The following is a 23,715-nucleotide window of genomic DNA, read 5'->3' as shown; positions in this document are numbered from 1 at the left end:
GCTTTTACGATTCTCTTTAATCTCTCTTTGATATGGAAATCAGGTACTATCTACTATCTAGTTTTAGCTTCAAAAAGCTTTAAAATTAAATATAAATCATACTCCATATGTCTCTAACAAAATGAAGACCTTAACTTCGCTATGAATGGCAAAGCAAAGCAGCTTAATTATCTAATTTGCGTTTAATGGCATATTCAAAAGCCAAGAATTATGCTGCACCCTCGACAATCTGAAGGGCTATTGTCATTCAGGACAATGTCGGGAGGATGCGTGTATGTCTCTGTCTCCGCTGGGGGTGGATGGAGAGCTCAACTCGATGCGTCTAACAACCCAAATAACTGCTTAATTTGTTTTTCCTTTAACCCGTCCCAGCCATTTCACCTTTGCTGTTTGCTTCCACAGCAAAAGCATGGCAGCCGGAGCAACATCAGGCGATGGGGACAAACAAAGGCTGACCTGAACCCAAACTCAAACTTTAACTCAAGCCCAAGCCCAAGCCCAAGCCCAAACCCAAACTCAAACCCAAAAACCCAAAGCTGTAACCCCGAAAAACCCAAAGACCGTCATCTGTTATTGTTGTTGTTCTGGCCTGGCTGTTAGTTTGTTGACTTTAATGGACCAGAGTTCTTGTAGAGAGGGGGCTCCTTTACCCGCCTCCTTTACCATGAAAAGTACGAAAAAAAAAAACAAAAACTGACACCGGATGATGGTCACATGCGGTTCAACGCCCAGAAAGATGAAATTTCCAAACCAGACCAGACCAGTTGAGGCAGCAGAAATTATTTGCCACTTTTTCGGTAGCTGTTGAGGGGGTTAAAAGCGTTCCGGGCTTGTTTATGCCTAAATCAATTTGCTGCATGAACGGGTCTTAAGTGTAAGCGAAAGGAAAAGGATTCCCCAAAGGCATCCAGCCTTTGTCCTTCTCCCATTCCCAGCCCCTCCTCCTCTCCTCTATTCATATTCATACGTGTCCCAAACTAAAGGATTATTAGGAACTTTCCACTCGGCAACAGTGAGAAGACGTGAGTGGCCTACAGAGGGAGGTAGTGTGGGCTTTTGTGCTTATTCCCATCTTGTTTTTGTTTATTTTCCCCTTTCTTTTTTTAATAAAAACAAATTATAAAGGAAATTCTGTAGCACGGTAAGGGAGAGATGGAATTTGTGCTATCTCTTAATAAATATTCTGGAATTGTTTTCGCTGCTTGCTGGTGAATGCGTTTTGTGTGCCTTCCATACACACACACACACATCAAGTATTTGGCCATAAAAATGCACAGCTCTTCAGGTCCACAGCTCCACAGCTCCATAGCTTCATAGCTATACTACAGCTCAGGAACTTTTTCGCATATTAAAGCCGCAAAGTGAAGCGAAGGGCTAAGGGGCGGGATAGACATGATGTTGACCCTTGTGAAGCAACTGCATTCTTGGCCATATGCAAAATGTGGGTCAAATAAGCCAGAAAGGATTGCGCGCAGAACCATTACGTGATGCACGTGCCACACCTCAGTATGTGGGCGGGGCCAAATGTCTCTGACGGCCCTCCCCCTCCCCTACTCGCAATAGTTCCCGCCCTTCTCTACCGCCTCTGTCGAAAATGCCACAATTCATCTTTTTAATCGCGACCCATAAATCAAATGTGCGCCGCAAAAATGCAGGCCAAAAGAGAAATTCCTGGTGTTGCAGGTACACTTCATGGCGGGCTTTAAGTTTTCCGTGGAAATTAGAGGCGATAGGTAAAAATTACCATATATAAAGATGAAATCTGTGTAATAGTAATTGCTCTCCAGGGACTCAAAGGATGGCAATGGTCATTTTTTGTGTTTATTTTAGTTTTAAAAAAATAACTAATAATTTGTCTTTATTAAATTGAAATTAAAGGAACTTCTAGTCCTTTAAAGGCCCTTATCATTTTATTAATAATGATAATAATCTGCTAACCTGGTCGATCAAAATCCAATTAATGTTCGGTTTCTAAAGGAAACAGCATCTGCTGTGGCCCGGCAACTCGGCCAATAACAATAATTATCGAGCAAAAGGGGAGAACAAGGACCTTTCGGGGCCTACTCTGCCCATAAATCAAACTAAACCCTGTATGCATGTCCTTTGTTGACCATATTCTGGTCGGTTGTGTGGGCCAAGTGGTTAATTGGCTCAGCAAACGACTCAGGACCGCCTTCCATTTGGTCACAAGGTAAAGGAAAAATATTTGTGTTTAATTTGGTTACACACATTTCGGGTTGGAGGAGCTGCAAATTGATTATTACTAGCCGGAGTGTAGGAGCTGGTAACAGGGACTTTTGGCAGGAGGTAGGATGAGGGACGAGGATCGTGGTATTGGAGCCGCAATCTGCGCAATTCTCGGCTTCCCATTTCCCTTGCCGCTCCATTGGACTGCGGTTTTTGTGAACGAGCAGAGGGCACCACGACAGGCACGACGGCGACGACGACATGGCCGTGTTGTCGGTCGTCATGGGTTAACATGACTATGTAGGTCTTAAAGTGTGTCTGCACTGTACAAAAATATTAGTATTATTATAATAACAATTGTTTTTCTCTGGTATGTATTTTTAAGATACTTTTTAGACATCAACCTTAGAACTCTTTCCCTTAAAAATACTCTGTTTTAGGTTCCATTTCTTCCAGTGCTTCAATATTCGAAAGATTCGCCACAAACGCGAACTGAGATGCGAGCTGGGAGTCTCTGGTTTCAGTTGACAGCTTCAGCTTTCCAGACCCTCCACCGCTTCCCTCTCGCCCTGTTACCCAACCGCCCCCCTGCCCCCTGATGATTACGCAAAATTGAATGGCCGTGCATCCTCTTCGCGTGCATGTTGCTACATCTCTACATGGTCGTCCGTCCCGGTCTGTGTGTCAATTTGAGTGTTGAAAAGTGGTCTCCAGTGGCGGCGGTTTAGTTTGCTTTTCGCCCCCCTAGTCTTCTATGTATCTTCTCCCCCTGCCCCTGTCGGCAAACAGCAATTCTCAGCCTCTCTCTCAGGCGGGAATCGCAAATTTTTGCTTGCCATTTGTGTGCAGATAACTTTGTTGTTAGGCTTGTTTGTTGTTTTCCCGCTTGTGCGTGTGTGTTTTATTTATACACCCCCACAACTGCCACCACCCCTACTTCTACCACTGCCACTAACACCACCCCCTAAGCGTAGACAAATCCAAATTCAAATTCAATGGCTGGAGTAGAAGTTTGCTACTTAAGGAGCAAAAGTATCTGGAAGATACATTTGAGCGGCTTAGACTCTAGTTTCCCGACAAATCAATGGCCAAAATACACTCTCCTCCAAAAGTATTCCGAAATGGAGCTACAATTTATGCACTTGTTTTTTTGGCAAGAGAAGGACATTTAGAAAATAAATTTCTGTTTAGATTTTATTACTTTTTCCCACCCAGAAGATCCTTGAAATACATAAAAATACAAAGAATGCTGAGTTGCCAAAGGCCAGAGCCACACACACATCGTCGGAAGAAAGTTCTGTTCGCTTAATTACTGCACGCAGTGTAGAGCACTCTAGGACACGGCAGCAGCAAGTTCCCGGTTGCAAGTTCCCGGCAATCCTCCATGCTAAGTAGAGCAAAGAACATTTTCGTTACTTGTTTCTTGTCGATTGAGTGAACCAACAAAAGCCGCAACAACTTGGAGAAGTAACTTGAAGTCGCTATTTCTCACTCGAAGCCTTACTCTCCCTACTCTCCTAGGCCATCATCCCACATCAACCCACAAAAGTTCCTGCCACCCCCCACTTATCAACCGCAAATAGGTGGCAGAGTGTACATATGCAAATGTTTCTCCAGAGAGTTAGGGACTCACCTCGAATGTTGTGAAGACGATTTTCTCAATGGAGCCAAAATAGCGTTCCCACAGGACCTGAGTCTGCTGGCGTAGAGCGAAGATTCTTTCCACCGATATCGAGCGCACAGTATCTGGTACCTGGAAGCGAAAACACAAGAAGAGAAATAAGATAGAATGGTATGAGAGATCCGGCGTTATACCCGGCGTATACGTAATCCCAGCTTAATAGATGCAGCTCATCCGGGCACCTGAGCCACAATGCATTAATTTACCATGCACAACTTAATTGGTTAAAGGATTTCAGCCACCCACGGGTGCCATCCATCATAATTGCAGGGCAATGGGGCACCCGGGCCAAGGGGAGAAATGGAAAATGCGGTAGCAATGGCGCCCCAGTAGGTGGGGCACTAAATTCAAACAGTTTAAAGAGTTTGCCCAGCCAGTCGAGCTCGAGTCGTCTCGAGTTTGGAGTCCGTGCTCAAGTTTCCTGCTCAAGTTAACTTAATTAATTGCATTTCCTGCCAATAAACTACAAAGGCAAACATGCCAATGGACGGGGGATTGGGGACTGAAGACCAGGGACTGGGGACAGGAAGTGCAGGAGGAAAAAAAAAGTGGAAGGACGTGAAGGAAAAAGGAGCAGCAGAGCAGTGGGAGAAAAAGGAACGATGCCAGGGCAATTGGCAAACAATGCGCCAAGACTTTGTCGCGAATGAAGTGCGACAGTGGCACTAAGGACACTGAGAAAATGTATCAACCGAAAGGATTTAAGGAATATTATATATTCTATCCATATTTTTTTCAATGCATAAAGAATAGAACAAAAGTAAGTCTTGGTCATCCAAAAGGAATGTCCTTTTTCGGAAAGCCACTCACGTGGATGTGATTGGCAAATCCTGGCCGCAAACACAGGCCAGCTTAGAGTTAAGACGCAGGACTCTAACAGCTTTAATATTATTTTTTCTGTAACTTAAAATTAAACAGAGGCAGGAGAAGCATAAGTATCTGGCAGAAAACCAGGTTAAAATAACATACGAATATTTACTCAAGTGCCCGGCACAAAAAAAATAAGCTTATTTGTCCGCAAATATATTTACATAATATATTCAATTTTCTTGAAGCAAAAACAAAAATACATTTTACGCTCGAATGCACTTGGCCAAGGACCTGACTTACTGCCTGATACACCTGAGCACCGGCTACAGGTGCACAAATCTCCGTAAATCCTGGCAAAATATTCATCAATGGCAAATGGGGCCGGCAATAAAAAGTGCAACAAATATTTGCGACTGTACTGTAAAGTGGCATGCAGCTTCAGAGCTTCAGAGTTACGGCGTGTGTCTTTGCCACCGCCATCAGCCATCGTGCCCATAAACAATGGAAAGTTTTCCCTTTTTAGACAGGCTGGGGGAGCCCAAATGAAATCGCTTTGGCCAAACGACTGACTCCGAAAGTGGCACACAAAACTGCCACTAAAAAAAAGTGGCAGAGGGACGGGCAGGCCAGTGCAATGGGCATTCAATATTTCATATCCCCCATAGTGCATGTGTATAGCCCCCAACTATATAACCATTCGTAGATATCAATAAATATATATATATGTTCCAGACCATATCCGGATCGGCTCACCTGCAGCAGGAGGCGCTCATCGGCCCAAATGGCGGCCTGCTTCCAATCGATTTTCGATTCAAACGGCAACACCCAGGCGTTGGACAATAGCACAGGTATGCAGCCAGCCTGCAGGGCTTCGAGGAATCTGAAATAACACAAAAAGCAAAAAAATTCACCAAGTGAAAGAAAAAAAAAGAGCCATGAAAAAATGGAATTGTGAAATGTAAAATGAAAATTGTTTTTTATGTTTTTTATTATTTTTTTTTTCTCTACCACTTTTATTACTCTTTTTGCAAAAGTTTATTATACTTTTTTTTTTTGTTTTTTTTTTTGCTTACCTAAAGGAACCCAAACGACGTCCACGCGGCACCAAACAGAAAGTGGAATTTTGCAGTAAAGTCTCGTAGTCGTACCTGCAACGAAAGAGATGGATAGCATGAGGATGGAGTGGAAGAGAAAGAGAGAGGGGGACATGTAAATTAGTGAGGGCCATGGCATTGCATAATGGGATTCTGAAGCAATTAATCGAACAATGCCACGAGGCGACGAAAATGCGACCCCAAGGAGATGTAGACATCCGCTGGAGCTCCACTATGATAATAGTTACGTGAAAAAGACGAAAAAGGACACGAAAAGGACGAAAATTTCCTTGCTAATGCCATTTGGACACAGGAACTTTAAAAAGAGAAACGGAAGAAATTATTCACCTTTCCTGGATACATTTTCTTGTTACACCACGAATTTCCCGAATTTTGATTTTCTTTTCCTTGCATTAGTGTAATTATCCTTTCGACTATTGGCTCGTCCTTGGCCAGATTACTTTCCTTTGAATTTTTAGAATAGAATTAATTTAAAACCACCCTTTCATCCAAATCTATTTCATTCAACTCGTTTTCCTTTGCTCTTTGATATCGGAGGAAATTCCAGTAATTCCAGCTTAATGCTCAACAGGGCGTATGCTTAACATTTGATCACATTACTCATACGCCACGTTATCCGACTACGTAAGGGGTGAATGTGTGTAGGGGGCGCCTCGGGGATAGGGCAATGGCGACTGAGACCACAGAGCGCGATTTGTGTGGCCACTTTAATCTTTAATTTCAAAATCAAAGCCACGAAATGCTTCAAACTGCCATAATACCCATACGCCATGTACGCCAAACATTGATCCAGGTGTATGCGTGGGGCGGTGAAGTGCTTTGTTCCTGTAAAGGGGGCAGTGGCGGGCAGTAGAGCTACCAGTTTACAAGTTAAGTTGCGCGTAAAATTACATGTAGTTGGGCATGTCCAGCCCTCCAGGCAGCAAACGCTGCTCCCTTTTTTCCGCCCACAATTCCACAAGCCCACCCCTGCTGCTCCTAGTTCCCCCTTTCGTCCTGAAACTCCCCCTAAATGGTCAGCAATTTGAGCTCCGTACAGTCGCGTTTTAAAAGCAAAATCAGCAAAAAAACATTTATTAGGAAACTGCATGCGCAGCTTTTTGGACATTGACAACGCACCGCATTGGAGCAAGGGAGATAGAGCAGCAGAGGGAGAGCTAGAAAGAGAGAGGGCCAACTTGCAACAGTTCCAGACTTCGGGTATGAATAATCTTGAGCAAACAACATAAATTGCATGTTGGCTTGCTTCTGACATTTCGGCGAGAGTTGAAAAATTGCACTGCCAACTGCATAGGCAGGCAACAATTTCTGCTTCCGAGATGACTGCTTCTCTTAGAAGCTTAGACCAAGACCAGTTATGCAACAAGGACTAAAAAGCGTTTAAAATTTATTCATTTATCAAAAAAAAACTGCCTCTGATTAGGAGCACCATCTGAAGTTGCATGTTTGATTTCAAAAAGTGATAGAATGTATTTTATGTGGAGGTGTGGCTAGCGCCTAACTAATTAGACTAACTAACATAATGCATGTCTGTATGCATATTTCGCGGTTCTAAATAGGAAGCAAAAATGTGAGCTCCTTGTGCAGGTCACTGCACTTGGCACTGTGCTATCCTTTTGCTAGCCCTACCTTCGCGAAGCCCCCTTTGCTGTTCGCTTGTTAGCTACTTGTTTAAGCAATTAAGAGCCGCCAACATGCAACGTTGTTGCCTTTGTTGCTTAGACAGCAGCTTAGTTTTCTCAGCAAACTCGCCACCCATTTGCCAGGGCACCCATCATGCCCTGGCCTGCCCTGCCCCACCATGCCGTCCGGCCCAACTTTAATTAAATGATTTTTAGCTTTCAGCCAAGTTAAGCAAACAGTTCTGTACTATACAGCAGTGTATACTGTTTTGGTTCAGTTAAGTTTGGTCGGGGCTCCGGGTTATTTCAACATCATGCGAGCAAAACTTTTGCTATTTACACGCGTTTGTTGTCAAAAGTTGTTGCCACTGCTACTGCTGCCACTGGTAGTGGCACAGCAACTACATCTCTACTGCTTCAGTGTTTTGCCCGTTTATGCCGGCGGCCCTGCCAGCCTAGTTAAGCTCGAAAAGCGCTTGGCCACTTCATTAGGCATTAGACAGATGGCTGGGAATTAACAGGATCAGCGGCAGAGATGGCTTCCAGGCACCACCGAGGCTCTCCACCGTGCAGCTATAATTAATATTGCTTTTGATTTTTCTCATTTGCATTTTTAAGCATCACTAAGCAAGGGAAGTATTTCCTTTTAAAAATTTTCATAGAAGTTGACTTCATAAGTTCCCTTCACTTTATAAGAGTAGGAATGTTATAGTATTGGTTACATTTCGATTTTTGTCAGTCTCCACCTGTTGCCGAGTCTCTAGTCTCTGGGCAGGAAGTCAGCTCATGCCACAAAGTAAGTCACTTCAGTTCATGTCAATTGCTTGAGCCTAGGCCAGCAGAAAATTAACATAAGCAACTGGCAAACTGAGAAGAGGGTGGCCCAGCCCCAGCCCAGTCCCAGCTCCCAGCTCGCAGCAGGCATATAATTTAAGTGGTTTCCAGCTGTCAAAGGTTGCCCTTCCTGTGGTTTCATTTTCCTGGCCTCTGTTGATTTTTTCCTGTGCCATGATTGCTGCTGTTTCTGTTGTTCTGGGAGCTCAAGCTGATTGAGTGACTGACAAACTGACTGACTGACTGGGGGCGGGGGCCATTGTGATTTCCTATTTAGTCCCATCATTTGGGCTTTGCCTTTGACAGGCACAGCAGCCTCTACCTTTGGCCCTTTTCCACTTTTTTCTTCTATGGAATGTTGTTTTTCTTTTGGAATGTAATCCACCTTTTGTAGTTTTCCGCATATCGGCTCACGACTACTTGAGAATCCTTATTTCCAAGTAGGCATTTATTTCTTTTGTGTGTGTTTTGCATTGTGCCTTGTCATCTTTGATTTTGGCCAAGTGCTCTTGTACACTCCTTTTCATTGGCCCCGGTGGCGTATACGCAACATTTACTTAATTGCTTGAAGGCTGGGAATTGTTTGTCAACTGCAGCGAAATGCAAAATTAATTAAAAAGATCCTAAAACAGCAAAAGTGAGGCAAAAATGAAGCAAAAACTATAAATGAGCAAAAATGAAAAGTGGGCGAAATGTCAAGCCAGAACTCAACTTGGCTAAAAAGTTTTTTTGGCCCGATAGCTTTAAGCCAAAAGCGGGAGGCGTAAGGAGGAGTGTGAGAAATGGCGATGAATTTCAATGGAAATTAAATTTTTCAAAAACAGCATTTGAAATAAAGACAATTTGGAAAGCATTTCGAATGCACTGCCCGTCGTCGTTCCTGCAGTTGGCGAACAAGACCAGAGAGCAAAGAACAAACAAAAAATTAAACAAAAGGAGCAGATAGAGAAGCGCAGCAAAAACAGGGAAAATAAGGAGGAAAAATGGTGAAAAAGTGGGTGGAAAACGCAGCTGTAAAAGTTGCCATTGTTTGGCCAAAAAGCAGGGTACCAGCCACGACAAAAACGAGATGATAAGAAAAAGGACACCGCGGGAAAATAGTTTAGTACAGATTTTAAATCACAAAAGTGTTACTTAGAACATAAAACCTTTACTTTATCTAATCTAGAATTATTTGAGAATTTTTTCAAGTGTATAAGAACAACAAGAAAAGCATAAAAATTAGTGGAAAAGGCAGCGAAACATTAAACATGGCGCATTAGTTACAAGTGCAAAGCTCGCATCAAACGTTCTCTGGAGAGGCCATGGTGGCCCATTCTACCATTCCACCCACCATTCTCTGTTGGCCATTCTCCTGGCCATTTCCCAAGCTTTCTTTGTGGCCATCGTGGTAGTCGCTTGTCGCCAGCTTGTGATAATGGCTCATAATGAAAGCAGAAAAGGCAGCATAACCGCACGAAGACGCTGTGCAATTGCACAAAATGCGTATGGGACTTTTTCCGCAAAAAGGGGAAAAAGGTTTTTCCTTTTGGTTTCCCACTTGGCCAGGCCATTCCAAATGCATGAAAAACAAATGCATTTATGATTATTACAGAGATTCAAAGACACTATTATGGCCCAACATGAAAACGGTGTGGCTCTAAACTTCCATAAAAGTTTGAAGAAAGAAATCATTTATTATTTCCTTTGAAAGACACATCCTTTCCCCTCGAAACCTAACAATTATTTGTCAATTTCCATTGAAATTTAATAAATATACAATTTCGAACGTTGTGAAAATTAAAAGTTTCTGGTTATTATTTTCTCAGTTCATGGCAGGTCCTTATGCCCAGGACATTAAGGCAATGGCCGGCAATTACTTGGCACGTTTTTTGGGGCAACTTACACTCACAGCCACACTCCTCACTGCTAGCCAGGAAAGCTGTATAATAGCAGAAAGGGGAAATAGGAGAAAGTACTCAAAGAAATTGCCATTGCACTGGCAGTACTGGTTACTTGCTTGCTTTCGCCTTTCCTCGGGAGTCTTCAGGAGCCGGCGCCTTCTGTTCCAGCAGCTACCTTTGCTCCTTGTTCGCCGCCTGCAAGTGTGTCGCCTTTTTAAAGTGATTTATGTGGAAATCTGAGATTAACGTGGAAAGTGGCAACGAGTAGGGCGGCAGTGCGAGTAGGGTGGAGGTGGTATAGGGACAGGAGGCGAGGCTCCACAAGCAGGTGCAATGGCAGGTGCACCTTGCTGCTGCTGCACCGAACTACCGAAGTTTTCACTCCTGCCTGCTCCTGCTTGTTGTTGATAATGATGATGCTGGCATGAAAATTTATTACTTGGGAAATTACATTATGAAAAATGCATAAAGCCGGATTTGAGGAGGTCGAAAGGGATGGAAGGAGAGTCCTGTAATGAGTTGACTGCCAAAGATCCTGGCTTTCACGATTTTCATATGTTTAAATTAGTTTCCATGTTCGAAAACGGGGGGTTGAGCTTTAAATTAATTTCCAAGGAGTATCCTTAATGTGTCCTTCAACTTCTGGCAGACTGGAAACATTATATTGCACCTCATTCCACACAACTAGGCATACCCCAACACACCCGCAAATAAGTTTCCAAAATTACGTATTGAAAATTGGCAAAAAAAAAAAAAGAAAAAGAAAGAAAACTTTATAAATTGTTAAGCCCAAATTAAAGGGCCACAAAAAGTTGAAAGTTGCCGCGGGACAACCTTGAGGAAATGGGGTGTTACTCACACACATACACTCTTATAGCACACACACACACACACATCCACAAACTTGGTTACGTGTGGCTGCAACAGTTGGCGTAGCCTGGCTGCTACGTGGCGTATACGTAATTTCGTCGCGTCTGCTGTTAGCCACAAAAAAAACACACACTAAGGAGGCCAAAAGAAAATGAGGAACAACTTTTGCTCCCAAGGACATTTACATGGCGTCTCTTATTATTTCTCACAGTTGCCGCTCTGAGCCGACTTCCAAAATAGGCACAGACTGCTTCACAAAAAACACTCTGCAAAGCTGGTTAGTCCTTAGGGTCCTTAGCGTCCTTTGGCAACCGCATAGTCCAACTGATTGTGGCAAGGAATGGATAAAATCGTTGACCTCGTATCAGAAACCACGAACCAACAAAAAAAATTGAAACTGGCGCCGTGCGGCATGTTTTTGCACTCATTGCTGTCATCATCGGCGGCGGCGGCTCATCAACCTCCAATCCCGCCTCCCTAATGTCCTTGTTGCACACATATGTTGCACGACAGCGCCAGCGAATGTGGTCGTGGCGGAAAAAGCCATTGACGCCTTAGGCTCATTACAACACAACCGCCAAAAAAAACAGAGAGAGAGACGTTTTGTAAAGCGACAGCGGTGGCAACAAAAAAATATTTCATTAAAAGCAGCTCAAGGTTTCTGAATGCAGTTTGGAAAAGTTTTCTTTTTTCGGCTGCGGAGTCGGCTGGGTGTCGAGGGGCGCCGCCTCGTAAGAATGAAGTAATAACAAAACTTTTTAATGGATTTTCCCTTAAAGAATATGGTGCTATTTATTCAATACACACACACACACACATATTTTCAAGAACAATTAAATTTAAGTTTTTACGATCTTCGGATGGACTTGAAATTGCAAATAAATATTAAAATGGAAAATATACAGCAATATGTCTTAAAATTTACGAGCCACTGCGAGTACTTCATCAAAGCCTTCAAGAAATTTGTTATGGCTCATAAATAAATTTCAAAACCGTGTATAAATATTCATAAAACAATCTTTGGTTCTCTAATAACCTTAATTCGATACTCCTCCACTGGCCGGCCGGCGACTGACTTTTTTGATGGCCATAGAAAATGGGAAAAGTTTCCCAAGTCACTGTCGTATTGAATGGATTTCGGTTTGCTGGTTTCTGATACGCTTTGGATCCCACTACTATATACACAGGAGGTACCCTCATCACTATGTATATCAAGAGGAACTCACAACAACAAGCTTCCTCATTTTGCATATTAATGTCGGGGAGGGAAACTCATCAAAAATCCAAAGGAACTTTCATGAGCTTTTAGAGATTGTCTGAATACAAAAAAAAAAAAAAATGGAAAAATCGCTGATGCTATTCAAGGGCATTATGCAATTTTCAACCAAAAAATATATATATATAGAAACATGTAGGGGAACTGAGAAGGAAGTATGGAAAAGATATATCTGACAGGTGCATTAACGAAGTTTCCAGACGGCGAAGGCCCCCTGATAAAAAATGATGTGAGTGGGAAAGCAATTTGCTTGATTATGTAGAACATTGGACGGAGGCAGGGCAGTGTGTGTGGGGGGTGGAGGAAGGACCCACAAAAGGATATAGGGGAGCGGTGGAGGGTGAGCATAAATCGCTGACGCTTGACGCCAAAAGCAGATTTGTCGCATAAGTCATGTCATATTACGGCGGCGGGGAGGAGACAGACAGCCCCCCAAAGAGTAGACACGAGTGGCGAAGAAAGTGACGGCAAGCTGGGCGCAAAAATCTGAAAAATTGCATTCAATTAAAGGTAAAAGGTGACAGTTTTGCTTCCTTCTAAAGTGAAATAATAGATTTCTTTTTATTGTAAAATCAGTCATGGAAGTAAAGTATCTAGATACAAGAATAGACTGTGTAGTTCCTTTATCTTCAATCTCAATCAAGTGATGAGTTCCCGACAACCACTTCTATAACTTCATTCGAACCATTAATTTGGTGAAAGTAAATGAGCCACGTCTGGCCCGAAAAACATTTCAAATCATCTGACCATGATTGAAAAGTCACCGCCCTTGGTTATCCGACTCTGGCGCTAAACGAAATCCATTGGCATTGCAAATGCCTTTGGCCCGAGTGTCGTGCCATTTAAATGAGCTTGTCAAGTCGGATTTCAGGACATTAATCACCACGCACAGGCACAGCCAAGTAGGATGGATAGAGATAGAGCCGGACGAACAGGGCGGTGTCTAGGATACTCCGGTTAATGGCCAAAGGATGGGGCGTGGCAGCTATTAGCACGATGGCGGAGGCTAAACAAATTACTTGCCGACCCAATGACAGCTCGAAACAATTTCTGGCCATCATCTTCTCAGACTATATTGGATGGGGATGTCCTGGAATCTAAGGTCCATCCACCTCCATCATCATCATGATCTTCACTTACCTGTCGTATTCGCGGTTGTCCTCGTCGCAGCGATTATCCTGCAGCTCCCGCCAACTCTTCCCATGGCGACAGGTGGTGACCAGGACCATGTCCCGTCCATTGTGCAAATGGAAGAGCGAGTTTCTCGTCTCCGAGCCAATGCCGTGCACGTAACTGAAAAATGAAGGGTAAACAGGATTGTCACTAGAGAACTGGTTAAATTTTTTATAAAAATAACTATTAGAGATTTCCAGAAAACTCTAAAGTTGATCTTTATGGCTGTCTATCAATGAAATTGCCTTCTGTTTCTCGCCCCCTGTGCACCTAAGCTCTGATTTCTATTTTATTTCAGCGTCTGAAGTTGTTGTCTTACATTGAAATCCTATCGCATCCATATCGCTCCGTATCGGGAAAATGCTTACCCAAACACAAAAGCGAACAAGGCAATAGATGCGAAATCGAATGCGAATGTGGCAGTGGCAGTTGGCAGTTGGATTAAAATGCTTCGATTGTTCAGTTGGCATAAACAGCGGCGTCAAAATCAATTGCAATAAACCAACCGCACGGCAAAAATGAGGCAGGCAGGAAGGCAGGCCAGACAGCACTGGGGAGTTGGGCTCCCAAAATGAGTGTTGTGGACGGGATGATTCCGCTTAGATACGGGCTGAAATCTAAGCTGACCGTCAGCAGAGCACAGCAATTGAAACAAAAGATGAACATTGCGACAGGGGCACTAACAAAGGATGGCTAACACACACACGCTCAGATACAAGCAAGTAGTAAACGTTTTCAAGTATATGTATATGGCTAAGCAAAAATGGTGGCGGTAGTGAGGCACTGGACAAAAATTCATACCTAAAGTTAAATCATCTTAGGACATAGTTTTAAGCTATTAAGTATGCTTCATTTTTGGAAACTTTTTTTTAAATACAGTATTTAGTATTTAAAATCAATCTAGTATTAAAAACACACGCTTTAGGGAGTTCTATGTGAGAGAGGAAATGGGCACACCTAAAATGCGTTTTAAGTTTGAAAAATGTCAGAAATATCCGAATTATACCAAGTTCTAGCTAAGTATTTAATCAAATATTTTTATTATAATATTATTTTAGTTTGAAGTTATTTCTTTCAGTGCCCTAAGGAAGCCTTCGCATCAGCAGTCGAGCAGAAAAGGAGAAGCTTCTGGTAGCAAAACAACAAAAAAAAAGTGAAGAATCCACTGAGCAGGATAAGGTTGTGCGGTTTTCAGAGAGTGTGTGCTTGTGTGTGTGCAATTTCCTTCTGCTTGGCTTGCAGTTGAGCAAATTTCATACACAATGAGCCAGCACTGCTCGGCTGGTCCTTGCTCCTTGCCGAACAATCCACCCAAAAAGGACGAAAGTAACAAAAAAAAAAAACTAAACTAAACCAAGCCAAACCAAACTCGGCCACACAGCAGATTGGGCAGCGCTGATTTCCGTTGTCCGACAACTGGGAGTATCCTCTACTTCTCCTGGCTCTTCCTGGCTGAAGGAGGAGAAGGACTGCAAGGAGCGGCGGCTAAGCCATAAGTTATTTGATTTAATCAGCGTGTCGTTGCCGGCGGCGCTTTCTGGGGTTACGGCTTCAGAATCAAAATGAAACACAAATGTGTGCGTATCAATGGGCAAGGAAAGAAGTGGGTCACATGGGCTATGGTAGTACCTAAAAGGATATTAATCAATTCTATATATGAGGATTAAGGAAGTGAAACAATTATTAAAGCCAAATAATCACAAAACACAAGAGAGAGAAACCCAAATCTTTACAAATTCCATCAATTCATTTGTGAATCAAATTGAAAACCAATTTGCCGCCAAGGGACACGCTAATGATACGAATAAATGGATACAACAATTTATTTGTCAATTTATTTCCATAACAAATTTGATTGAATATGACAGCCGCCATAGCAACAAAAAAAAACAGAATCATACTGGTATTGGGAGGCCTCTAAAAAATGGCGAGGGACGTGAATTTTATGGGACAACAGGGATTCAGCAGATACTTGTGCCTTTTTGTCGTGCCTCGTGTAAATTAATTTAGGACGTTCGCAGATCCACAATGAGATGGAACAGGGACTGGAGCCGGGACTGAGACGGAGACTGAGACTGAGACTGAGACTGGGAGAAAGATGGCAGCCACATTAATATAAATTAAGTAAGGGCCTGGCAAAGCGGCTAAAAAAATGCTTTCAGCGCCCATTACCAACTGGCTATGGTCTGTTCTAATCTAATTTATGCCCTAAATGGCTCAATGGCCTCGAGTATCCGAGTATCCTGATACAAAGTGGCTCTGTTTCAACAAAGAATTTAAAGGCAACATTAACGTGAAACAAATGGTAATGCCACTTAAAGCAGTAAGCACAGGATTTTTAAAAGAATGAATAAATATTTCTCTATTTTATTTACGATTTCTGTGAAAACTGCAATTTACATTTCAACGCCAAAGGATCAAGCCAAAGGATAGGGGCGACTCTTAATCGGCTGCAATTGGATAAATTGTTTTCACCCAAAAAAGAAAAAAAGGAAAAAGAACAAAACATTCGCCATTCATAGGGAATGAATGCCCTGAAATGGGTCAATTAAATATTGATTGGACCAGGCTGCAAGCCACGACCAAACCCGAAAGCGAAACAAAAAAAGGAAGAAAGGCGTACAGGAAGTGAGGCCAAAGGACTCGAAATCCATTTCGAGGGGCCTGTCATCGCCAGTTCGGTTCCAATGACAATAAAGTGCAATAACCAGACACAAAGACCGTTGAACCAGGCCATAGTGGAGCTGGGGAGTCCTGCTCCTGACCACTAATCCAAACATAATCTAAAATAATTGAGTATGCCCAGGACGCGAAGGACCTGCACCCCCTATCCGCACTCACTCTGAATAATTTATGCGCGCATTAAATAAGCTTAAAATGTGTATGTGTGTGTCTGGGATATAGTTTTTCTTTTTGTTTCGCCCTGGAGGATGGAGAATGGAGCCCCCGTGGCCATTGCCTGACACTTTCGGCTTACATGGGTTAATGCCTTAGCGGACCCTTGTGCGCGCTTGCCAAGGGGCTATGGCTTATGACATAAGTTTATGTTTTTTCCCCATATTTTTTTTTTTTCATCCTATTCCCGCTGCACAGACTCTGGTCGTCTGGAAGTTGTCGTCTTCGCGGGCCAAGCGCCTTGGGTTATGCAGCATTTGCTCCGGCTCCGGCTCAAGCTTATCTATGCAACTTCAAAGCTTTTGTGATGGCCCAGTCACATTCAAACACACACACACACCCACTACTAGCCCACTGGCACACACACGAACTCAGCAGAGTTGACAATCCATGGATAGAAAACTGAGAATACGTGGCGTATGCGCAATATTTTCAGCTCTGCTTTTGTGGAGCAGAAAATGGTGTCGCCATTGAAGGCAAAAATGCAACCAGAGCACCAGGAACAACACTAAAAACTGGAAAAAAATGTATCGGGAACAACGGAATCGCCCCTGGCATTAAATCAGTCCGAAAAAAACAGTAGAAAAGCAGTATATGGACTGGCCAGGACAGCAGGACATCAGGATAGTAGGGATCTGAACATATATATGAAAAAAATGGGAAGTCTGTTGAAAGGAAACAGGGCAGGTAAATGCTTGTTTACCCTCGAAAAATATACGTAAATACACTATTAAGTTCAACAACTGCCACAATAACAGAATCAATATCAATAAATTGTATTCTGAAATTATAAGTGTTTTAAAATAAATGGAAATTAAAAGCCTGAAACGGTTCACTTCCGTTACATAATAGGAGTTTATATCTGTCATCCTGTGAAGGAAAGCATCACCTTCTGGGTATCAACTAGCCAAGCCTCTAGCTATCCTTTCATGCCTGATATCCTGACAGCCGTCACATGTAAGTGACCATCGATCCGTATCAATCAGGGTACGATTCGGAGGCCTGTTTCCATTACTCGTCAGAGTTATTGCACCAAACAATGCTTTCTGTTATCCGGACTAAGAGAGTGTCTACGGAAGGCACCGAAATGCGAACGTTATCAAGGATTTTGGGGGTGAGGTATCTGTCTAGGGGTGGATGTAGTATAAGTGTTAGTGGTAGTGTTACTAGGGGTGGGGTGTGGAGGCGAAAAATCTAAGGCAGCTAGATATCGCAGAATCCAGGCAAATTTCGAGCTCATACAATTTGCAGTTAGCTCTCGCCTTATGCTCGGCCAACTGATATGGCAGTAGGACGGGTAACCCAAGAGTCCTCTCAGCTCCTTCAGGCTTCCAAATCGACTACACAGGAAGAAAATGAAAGAGGCTTTCCTGAATGAGTATAAGTATTGGTTTAAATGCTACCTTTTGAAAAATCAAACATCCTAAAACATATATTTGAAATTCCCTTTATTATTTGCCACCAAAAACAATTAAATATTTATCTTTGTATTTTTTTTCTGGGCGTGTGCGTGTGTGCTGGTTCATTGTTGCTGTGGCCTGTTTGGTTTTATTGTGTTTATATTTGGCTTAGGGCATCAATTTGCTTTTATGCAAGGACGAGTACAACAACAAGGAGTGCTAGCTGTAAGCTAGCATTATCGGGAAAGTCAGGCTAGGCAGCAATAACACAAATATGTCTATATACGCAGGACGTACATGAGGAGCATGTACAGTCCGACAATGTAAAGGCATATTGCATTACAGGGGTAGAGGAGTTCAGTAGAGATGGCTACTGATGGCTCGGTGCTGTGTTGCTTTCACTCGTGCCACAATGTTGCATCGATTAAATAATCCATTTACACAAATGGCATTTTAAATACATTATTGACTGAAGCGTGGAGCGCGTATCGAACAAACGAACGAACAACGCTGCGTATACGCAATGTTCTAAGACAAGAGAGCTAAGCAAACACACCATAAAGACATTAATTTCTCTGTGTCGTCGGCGTTTGCATTTAACAGATGTTTAATTAGTACACAAAATGCAATTATTACAACTTGATAGCCTTGCAAAAGGGCATGACAAATCGGATTAACAGGCCTAAACACCCTAAGCCCATCAAAATTTATTTAGGGCTTAAACTAGATAATATTTGATAGATACCTAAGGACTTAATAAAGGATTTACACTTTAATAGCTTCAAACTGCTCTCTATTCCCATGGCATGACAAGCATTTTAATGTTAAAACCCTTTTAGCCCCACAACCGAATTCCTTTAAAACTATTTCCACTTTATTAGTTCGAAAGTATGCAACTGTCCACATATTTCCGCTCAAAGGGTGTCCTGCCATAAAGGCAAATTAAATCTAATTAAACTCATATTTTTATTGCCCTTTCGGCCCTTTGGCATTTGAAATTCCTGAATATAGTATATAAATCTCTCCCATGACCACTCGGCTGCACAAAAGGCATTTTATTAAATAAAATGTTCGAGTATATGGTGTTGACACACGTCCCCTCGTAATGAGGCACTTGACTTTGAAGTGGTGACACCTGGCGCCATAAAATATATATACGATAATATCATATGCATATATCTGTAGCTGTAGGTGTTCAAGTGGAGCACTTTGATCAAACAAAAGGAAATATCTCAACAAACATCAACAGCATGCCCATCATCATCATCGTTGCGAGTTGAAAAATGCATACACGCTACAAAGTCATTTGGAGAAGCGAATCGTTTGGCACGTTTTGGCCAACAGATGATGGAGATGGCCGGCCAGCCAGCCGGCCAGCTAGCCAGCCATTGATGAAGAAAAGCGAAAATAATAATGATGAGGATGCAATATGTAGTGTGCGGCGTCAATAAATTGAAGTGCAGAGGCAAGGCAGAAACCGAAAACGCTCATTAATAAATATTAAGTCATAATTAAACAGTTTGGCTGCTGCTGCGGCGGCTCTTGCTGATGATGATGGGGCTGGTGCCTCGCACTGGTGCCTGGTGCAAATCGAAGAAGCTTTTTCGATGAAAAATTTAACAAATATTTAAAACTACTACAATAACCAAAGCGTTCAGTTCACGCCACCCGGTAGGCAAGAGGCAGCTGCAAAATGCAGCAAGAAATCAAGCAGCAAGAAAATGCACACGGAAACTGAAAGCTAAGTGTAGAAAAAAAAGTGAACTGAAAACTAAAGGAAGGAAAGAAATATGTAAAGGCAAGATAGACAAACCACAAGATACTTGAAAAGTAATGGAACTAATTGCCTGACGAAAGGCGGCCAGGCCAGCCCGGGCCAGCCCAAAAAGCTATAGCCATTGTTCCCAACGAAAGTGAAAATGCCAATGCCAAGCTCAACGAGCTCTCTTGTAATTGGAGCAAGAGGCAGTGGCAACTTGCAACAGCTAGTTGCAACTACTAGCTAGTATATAAAAGCAAGTGCTTGGCGCGCATGCGCCGACAGTTGATTTTCGCCAACAGATCCAAAACAAGCTCGTAATTTGCAACTTCAATTCCGAAATCCGCCAACTTCAGTCCGACAGTCACTAGTTGCCACTTCAGATATTCAAATCGAATCGGTGGGAATATTTTTGGAGACATGAGGAAGCATTGCGTAAGTAAGCCACAAGTGGATTACCAAGGAAGTGTAGCACATCAGCTAATTGTTTCTTGTCAACCCGATCCGTATCCGGTTCGAATTGTGGATTATTAAATCTTTAGATTTATGGGATTTCGCTGATGCTGCTGTTGCTCAACTTGAATGGGATTAAGAGTGAGCAGCAGGCCGATGATCACAGGTAAGTGGAACTAATAGAGTCTATTGCTAGAGAGGAGGATCTTCAATATCCTCCCCATCCAGAATTCAACGACGCTTCATGTGGCAAGAGATGAACAACTCCGTGATGGGCGGCGTCTTGGGAAGAATGTTCAACGGAGCCCGGGCCATGAAGACCATGATAACTGATCTGCTGCCGAATGGGTCAGGCCACAACCAGAAGACAACCGTGGACTTCCTGCCCACCGAGATGACCCGGGTCAAGTACATCATTCGGAATCCCCACAACAACAAGCCCATGAAGATCATCAAAATGCGGCCATCGCCCAAGAAGGTGGTCAAGTTCAGGAGACCCATTTCCAAGCCCACAGTGACGGAGATGACCACAGTCATCAAGTACGACAACAGGATGCGGCAGCTGGAGAAGGAGCAGGAGCTGATTGCCGAGGGCAAGGCGCCGATGACCAGCGACGAGGCCATTATGGAAAAGTACTTCAAGTCGAAGAGACCACGCGGTGGCTCCTCCAACGAGGTTATCTCCGGCAAGATCATGGAGTACCAGAGCTGGAAGCCCGTCTACAAGCCCGGCGAACATCCCAGCTCGTTTGTGACTCTGAAGCCCCACCCTCTGACCCGCCTGCACACGGACATTTCCAGCGGGGATCACGAGATGCTGCCGAAGCCCGAGAAGCTGGTCAGCTACGAGTACGAGCGGGATGTGGAGGAGGAGGCCGAAGCGGAGAACGAGGTGGCCAAGCAGATGGGTCACCGCTACGAGGTCACGGAGCACACCGGCGAGGGCAGCGAGGAACTGGAGTCGGTGGCTTCCATGGAGAGTGGTTTTGTTCCCAGCCAGGGCATGGGCTTTAGGCAGACGGCGAGGCCCAGGACTCGCCCCTCCACCAGCAGTACCACCACCACAACCAGCACCACAGAGGCGCCCAACTACCCCGCCTCGTTCCTCAAGAAGTACCGCGAAAGGGAGGCTACTGCCACCACCACCCGGCGGCCCAGGAAACATCACCATCATCACCACAACAAGGAGGTGTATGTGATCCGCGAGGGGGAGGATCACTCCGAGTCCAACACCACGCCGCCCAGCTTCTCCATGAGCAGTCTGCGAGCCCGTCTCCAGGAGCAGCAGCGCCAGCAGAAGCAGCAGCACAAGCAGCAGCTGGAGGAGGAGGAGCTGGAGTCCGCCCTGGTGGAGGCGATGTACGGTGACAAGTGGCCCTCGGAGGTGGCGCACAGTAGCTTCCAGCTGGCCAGTCCCATCGGCCCGAGTGCCGTGGCCTTTGAGCAGCCGGTGGCTCCCAAGGCGCCCAAAAGCCAGTACAAGCGGCAGACCCGGGAAAATATCCGGCAGCGAGGATCCATCAAGTTCGGGGATAAGCCCAACTACGACGAGGCCTGAGGGGGAAAATCTACATCACTTACAGGGGGAGCAGGGTCAACCAAAGAGTCAAGGCTACACAGCTGCACAGAGAGAAATAAAGGAGTTTTTTTAGGGAACTTTCGGTTTTAGGTCGAAGTCTGTTTTTAATCCAAAATTGATTAGTACAAAATTATAAAATATTTAAACAGTTGAAAAAATTAAATGCTAGAGAATATAAAACAAAATTCCTAAGTTGAAAAATATAAAATGTAACCTTGTTGAAGAGAAGAAAATTATAAAATAAAATCAAACACACAAAAATAAAATAATAAGTTTTTGGTTTCTGTGGAACAATAATGCTTAGGCGTATTTGAACTCTTTTTATTGGCCTTATCTGAGATTGAAGTTGGCGTTTTAGCCAAGTTTACTTAGCCAGACGTGGCATTTGAACAGCAATTTCCCATCAAAATCCAAAGTCAATGCACCCAAGGCACGCAACGAACATGCAACATGCCGCAACGGACATAAAACTCTGAAAATATTTTACCTTTTAATTAATGCCAGTTATATACTTTTTATATATATATTTTTTTTGTAGTTGTGTGGGTTATCGCATTCCGCTTAGCAGCTTGCATTTGACAACTAATTTAAAAAGTTTACATGGCCGACAGCCTTGGGGGATTGAAATCGAGAACATTTACGGCAAAGTGGGTTAAACCTGCTATAAATTCCAGCAGAAGCCGCGGCCGGAGAACAAAAGCCCTAAGACACACCGACCGAAAGAGAAGGGGCGACTCCATGGTGAAAGAGACGGCTAGAGGGTCGAACAAAGAAAAGCGCATTTCCACTTTGAGTGCGGTTTTTAATCAACTAAAGCAGCGACAACAACAAACTGCAACTGAATTAAAAGCTGAGAAAAAAATCCAAGAAGAAAGACCGAGAATGCCCACTAAAAACCAAGAAGAGCAGAACGAAAGAGATGGCTAGGCTGGAGGTGAAAGAGACAGAGGAGGGAAAGCGCGCGATAAACTTTAAATGAAACGACATGTCGGCTTAACAGGCCGGGGAAAATGCTGGGGGAAAAGCAAGGAAAATGAAAGGGAAATGCCGGCAAAACGGGGGGCGAGCGAGCCAAGGAGGCGAAGAAGCCTACAGATTGGAATGGCCGATAGCCGGCAATGTGCCGTGCAATAAGATAAGAGAACTCTAGATTGCGGAATGGCACGTCGAAAGACCCGGCCCGAGAAGGGAATGAAATTATCCGGGCTGGATTTACGTACAACTGGGTTGAGTACACACACCACACGATACAGATACACACAACTTGCCACAAATTAAGGCCCGCCGATCACAAGATAACCCATTCCCCCCATATAACATCTTAATTTTTCAGACCCGAGCGAGGCCAACGAGATAAATAATTTGCTATCGATTCCAAGATTAATCTTTAAAAAGCAATAAACCACTTAATTTATTTTCTAGAGAATGGCAAGATTCTTCTCTTAAGTTGGCCAAAAAAGTCGGAAAGTTTCTGCAAAACTTTCATTTATCAGGATATTAAATTCTTTACGGACTTTCTATACTTGCCGCGGATTTTCTCAAGAATAAAATTGTATTTTTTTGGGGAAATATGATTGCAAATTTCTGGGGAAATTCAAATTTGTAGCAAGGCGAGCACAAATAAAATAACAATTTGTGCGGTGCCACGCCCCACGTCGCACCTACTCCCACCAAAACAGGCGCACCAAAAGTTGCCAAGTGGAATTTGCCTTTTTTCAAGGACATTATTGGAACATGGCCGAGGCATGGCAGTTTTTTTCATGGAGTGGCAGTGGGTGGAAGATCTCGAAGTCAGGTCCCATGTCGACCTGCTCCTACCTACACCTGTCCACTGACAGGAAACGTGTCCTGCCGTCTGGCCCTCTCTGCTCATGCCCCGAAGGCTGAAGTCCCACTGTCGAGTCGAGTCGAGTCGGGTGCACCAAATACAAATTAGAATTTAAATGAACAATGCAACCAGAGCGGAAGTTTTCACGGGTGTGAGTGGATTTCTTTGTATCTGTATCTGTGACTGTGACTGTGTCTGTGGGTGTGTGGGTGTATGTCCTTGTAGGTATATATGGGTGACATTATTGGTGACATTGCACGTAGTACGCGTGGGCCAACAACATCAACAACACCACATCCCCTGCAATGGCCATAATGTCATACAGTTTGGCGCGTACTCTTCTACCACTC

The 23,715-nt window shown here is 43.6% G+C and overlaps 2 protein-coding genes across 3 annotated transcripts in view; one reads left to right on the top strand and one right to left on the bottom strand.

Moving 5' to 3' along the window:
• Positions 1-23,715, bottom strand: part of LOC6496091 (exostosin-1) — a 54,281-nt gene that overhangs the window by 16,251 nt on the left and 14,315 nt on the right. For both annotated transcript variants that reach the window (XM_001960170.4, XR_004310015.2), the window contains exons 2-5: positions 13,419-13,571; positions 5,752-5,826; positions 5,432-5,558; positions 3,821-3,940 (exon numbers count right to left, since the gene is read on the bottom strand). In XM_001960170.4, coding sequence (XP_001960206.1) covers positions 3,821-3,940; positions 5,432-5,558; positions 5,752-5,826; positions 13,419-13,571 — 475 coding nt within the window. The remainder of the gene's footprint in view (positions 1-3,820; positions 3,941-5,431; positions 5,559-5,751; positions 5,827-13,418; positions 13,572-23,715) is intronic.
• Positions 19,323-21,593, top strand: LOC6494505. The gene is made up of 3 exons (XM_001960171.4): positions 19,323-19,940; positions 20,048-20,124; positions 20,187-21,593. Exons 1-3 carry the CDS (start codon positions 19,926-19,928, stop codon positions 21,514-21,516), a joined length of 1,422 nt encoding a protein of 473 aa, XP_001960207.3. The 5' UTR covers positions 19,323-19,925; the 3' UTR covers positions 21,517-21,593.

This window comes from Drosophila ananassae, chromosome 3L (assembly GCF_017639315.1).
Source record: "Drosophila ananassae strain 14024-0371.13 chromosome 3L, ASM1763931v2, whole genome shotgun sequence".
In the NCBI taxonomy this organism is placed as follows: domain Eukaryota; kingdom Metazoa; phylum Arthropoda; class Insecta; order Diptera; family Drosophilidae; genus Drosophila; species Drosophila ananassae.
This window is presented reverse-complemented; position numbering and strand designations above follow the sequence as displayed.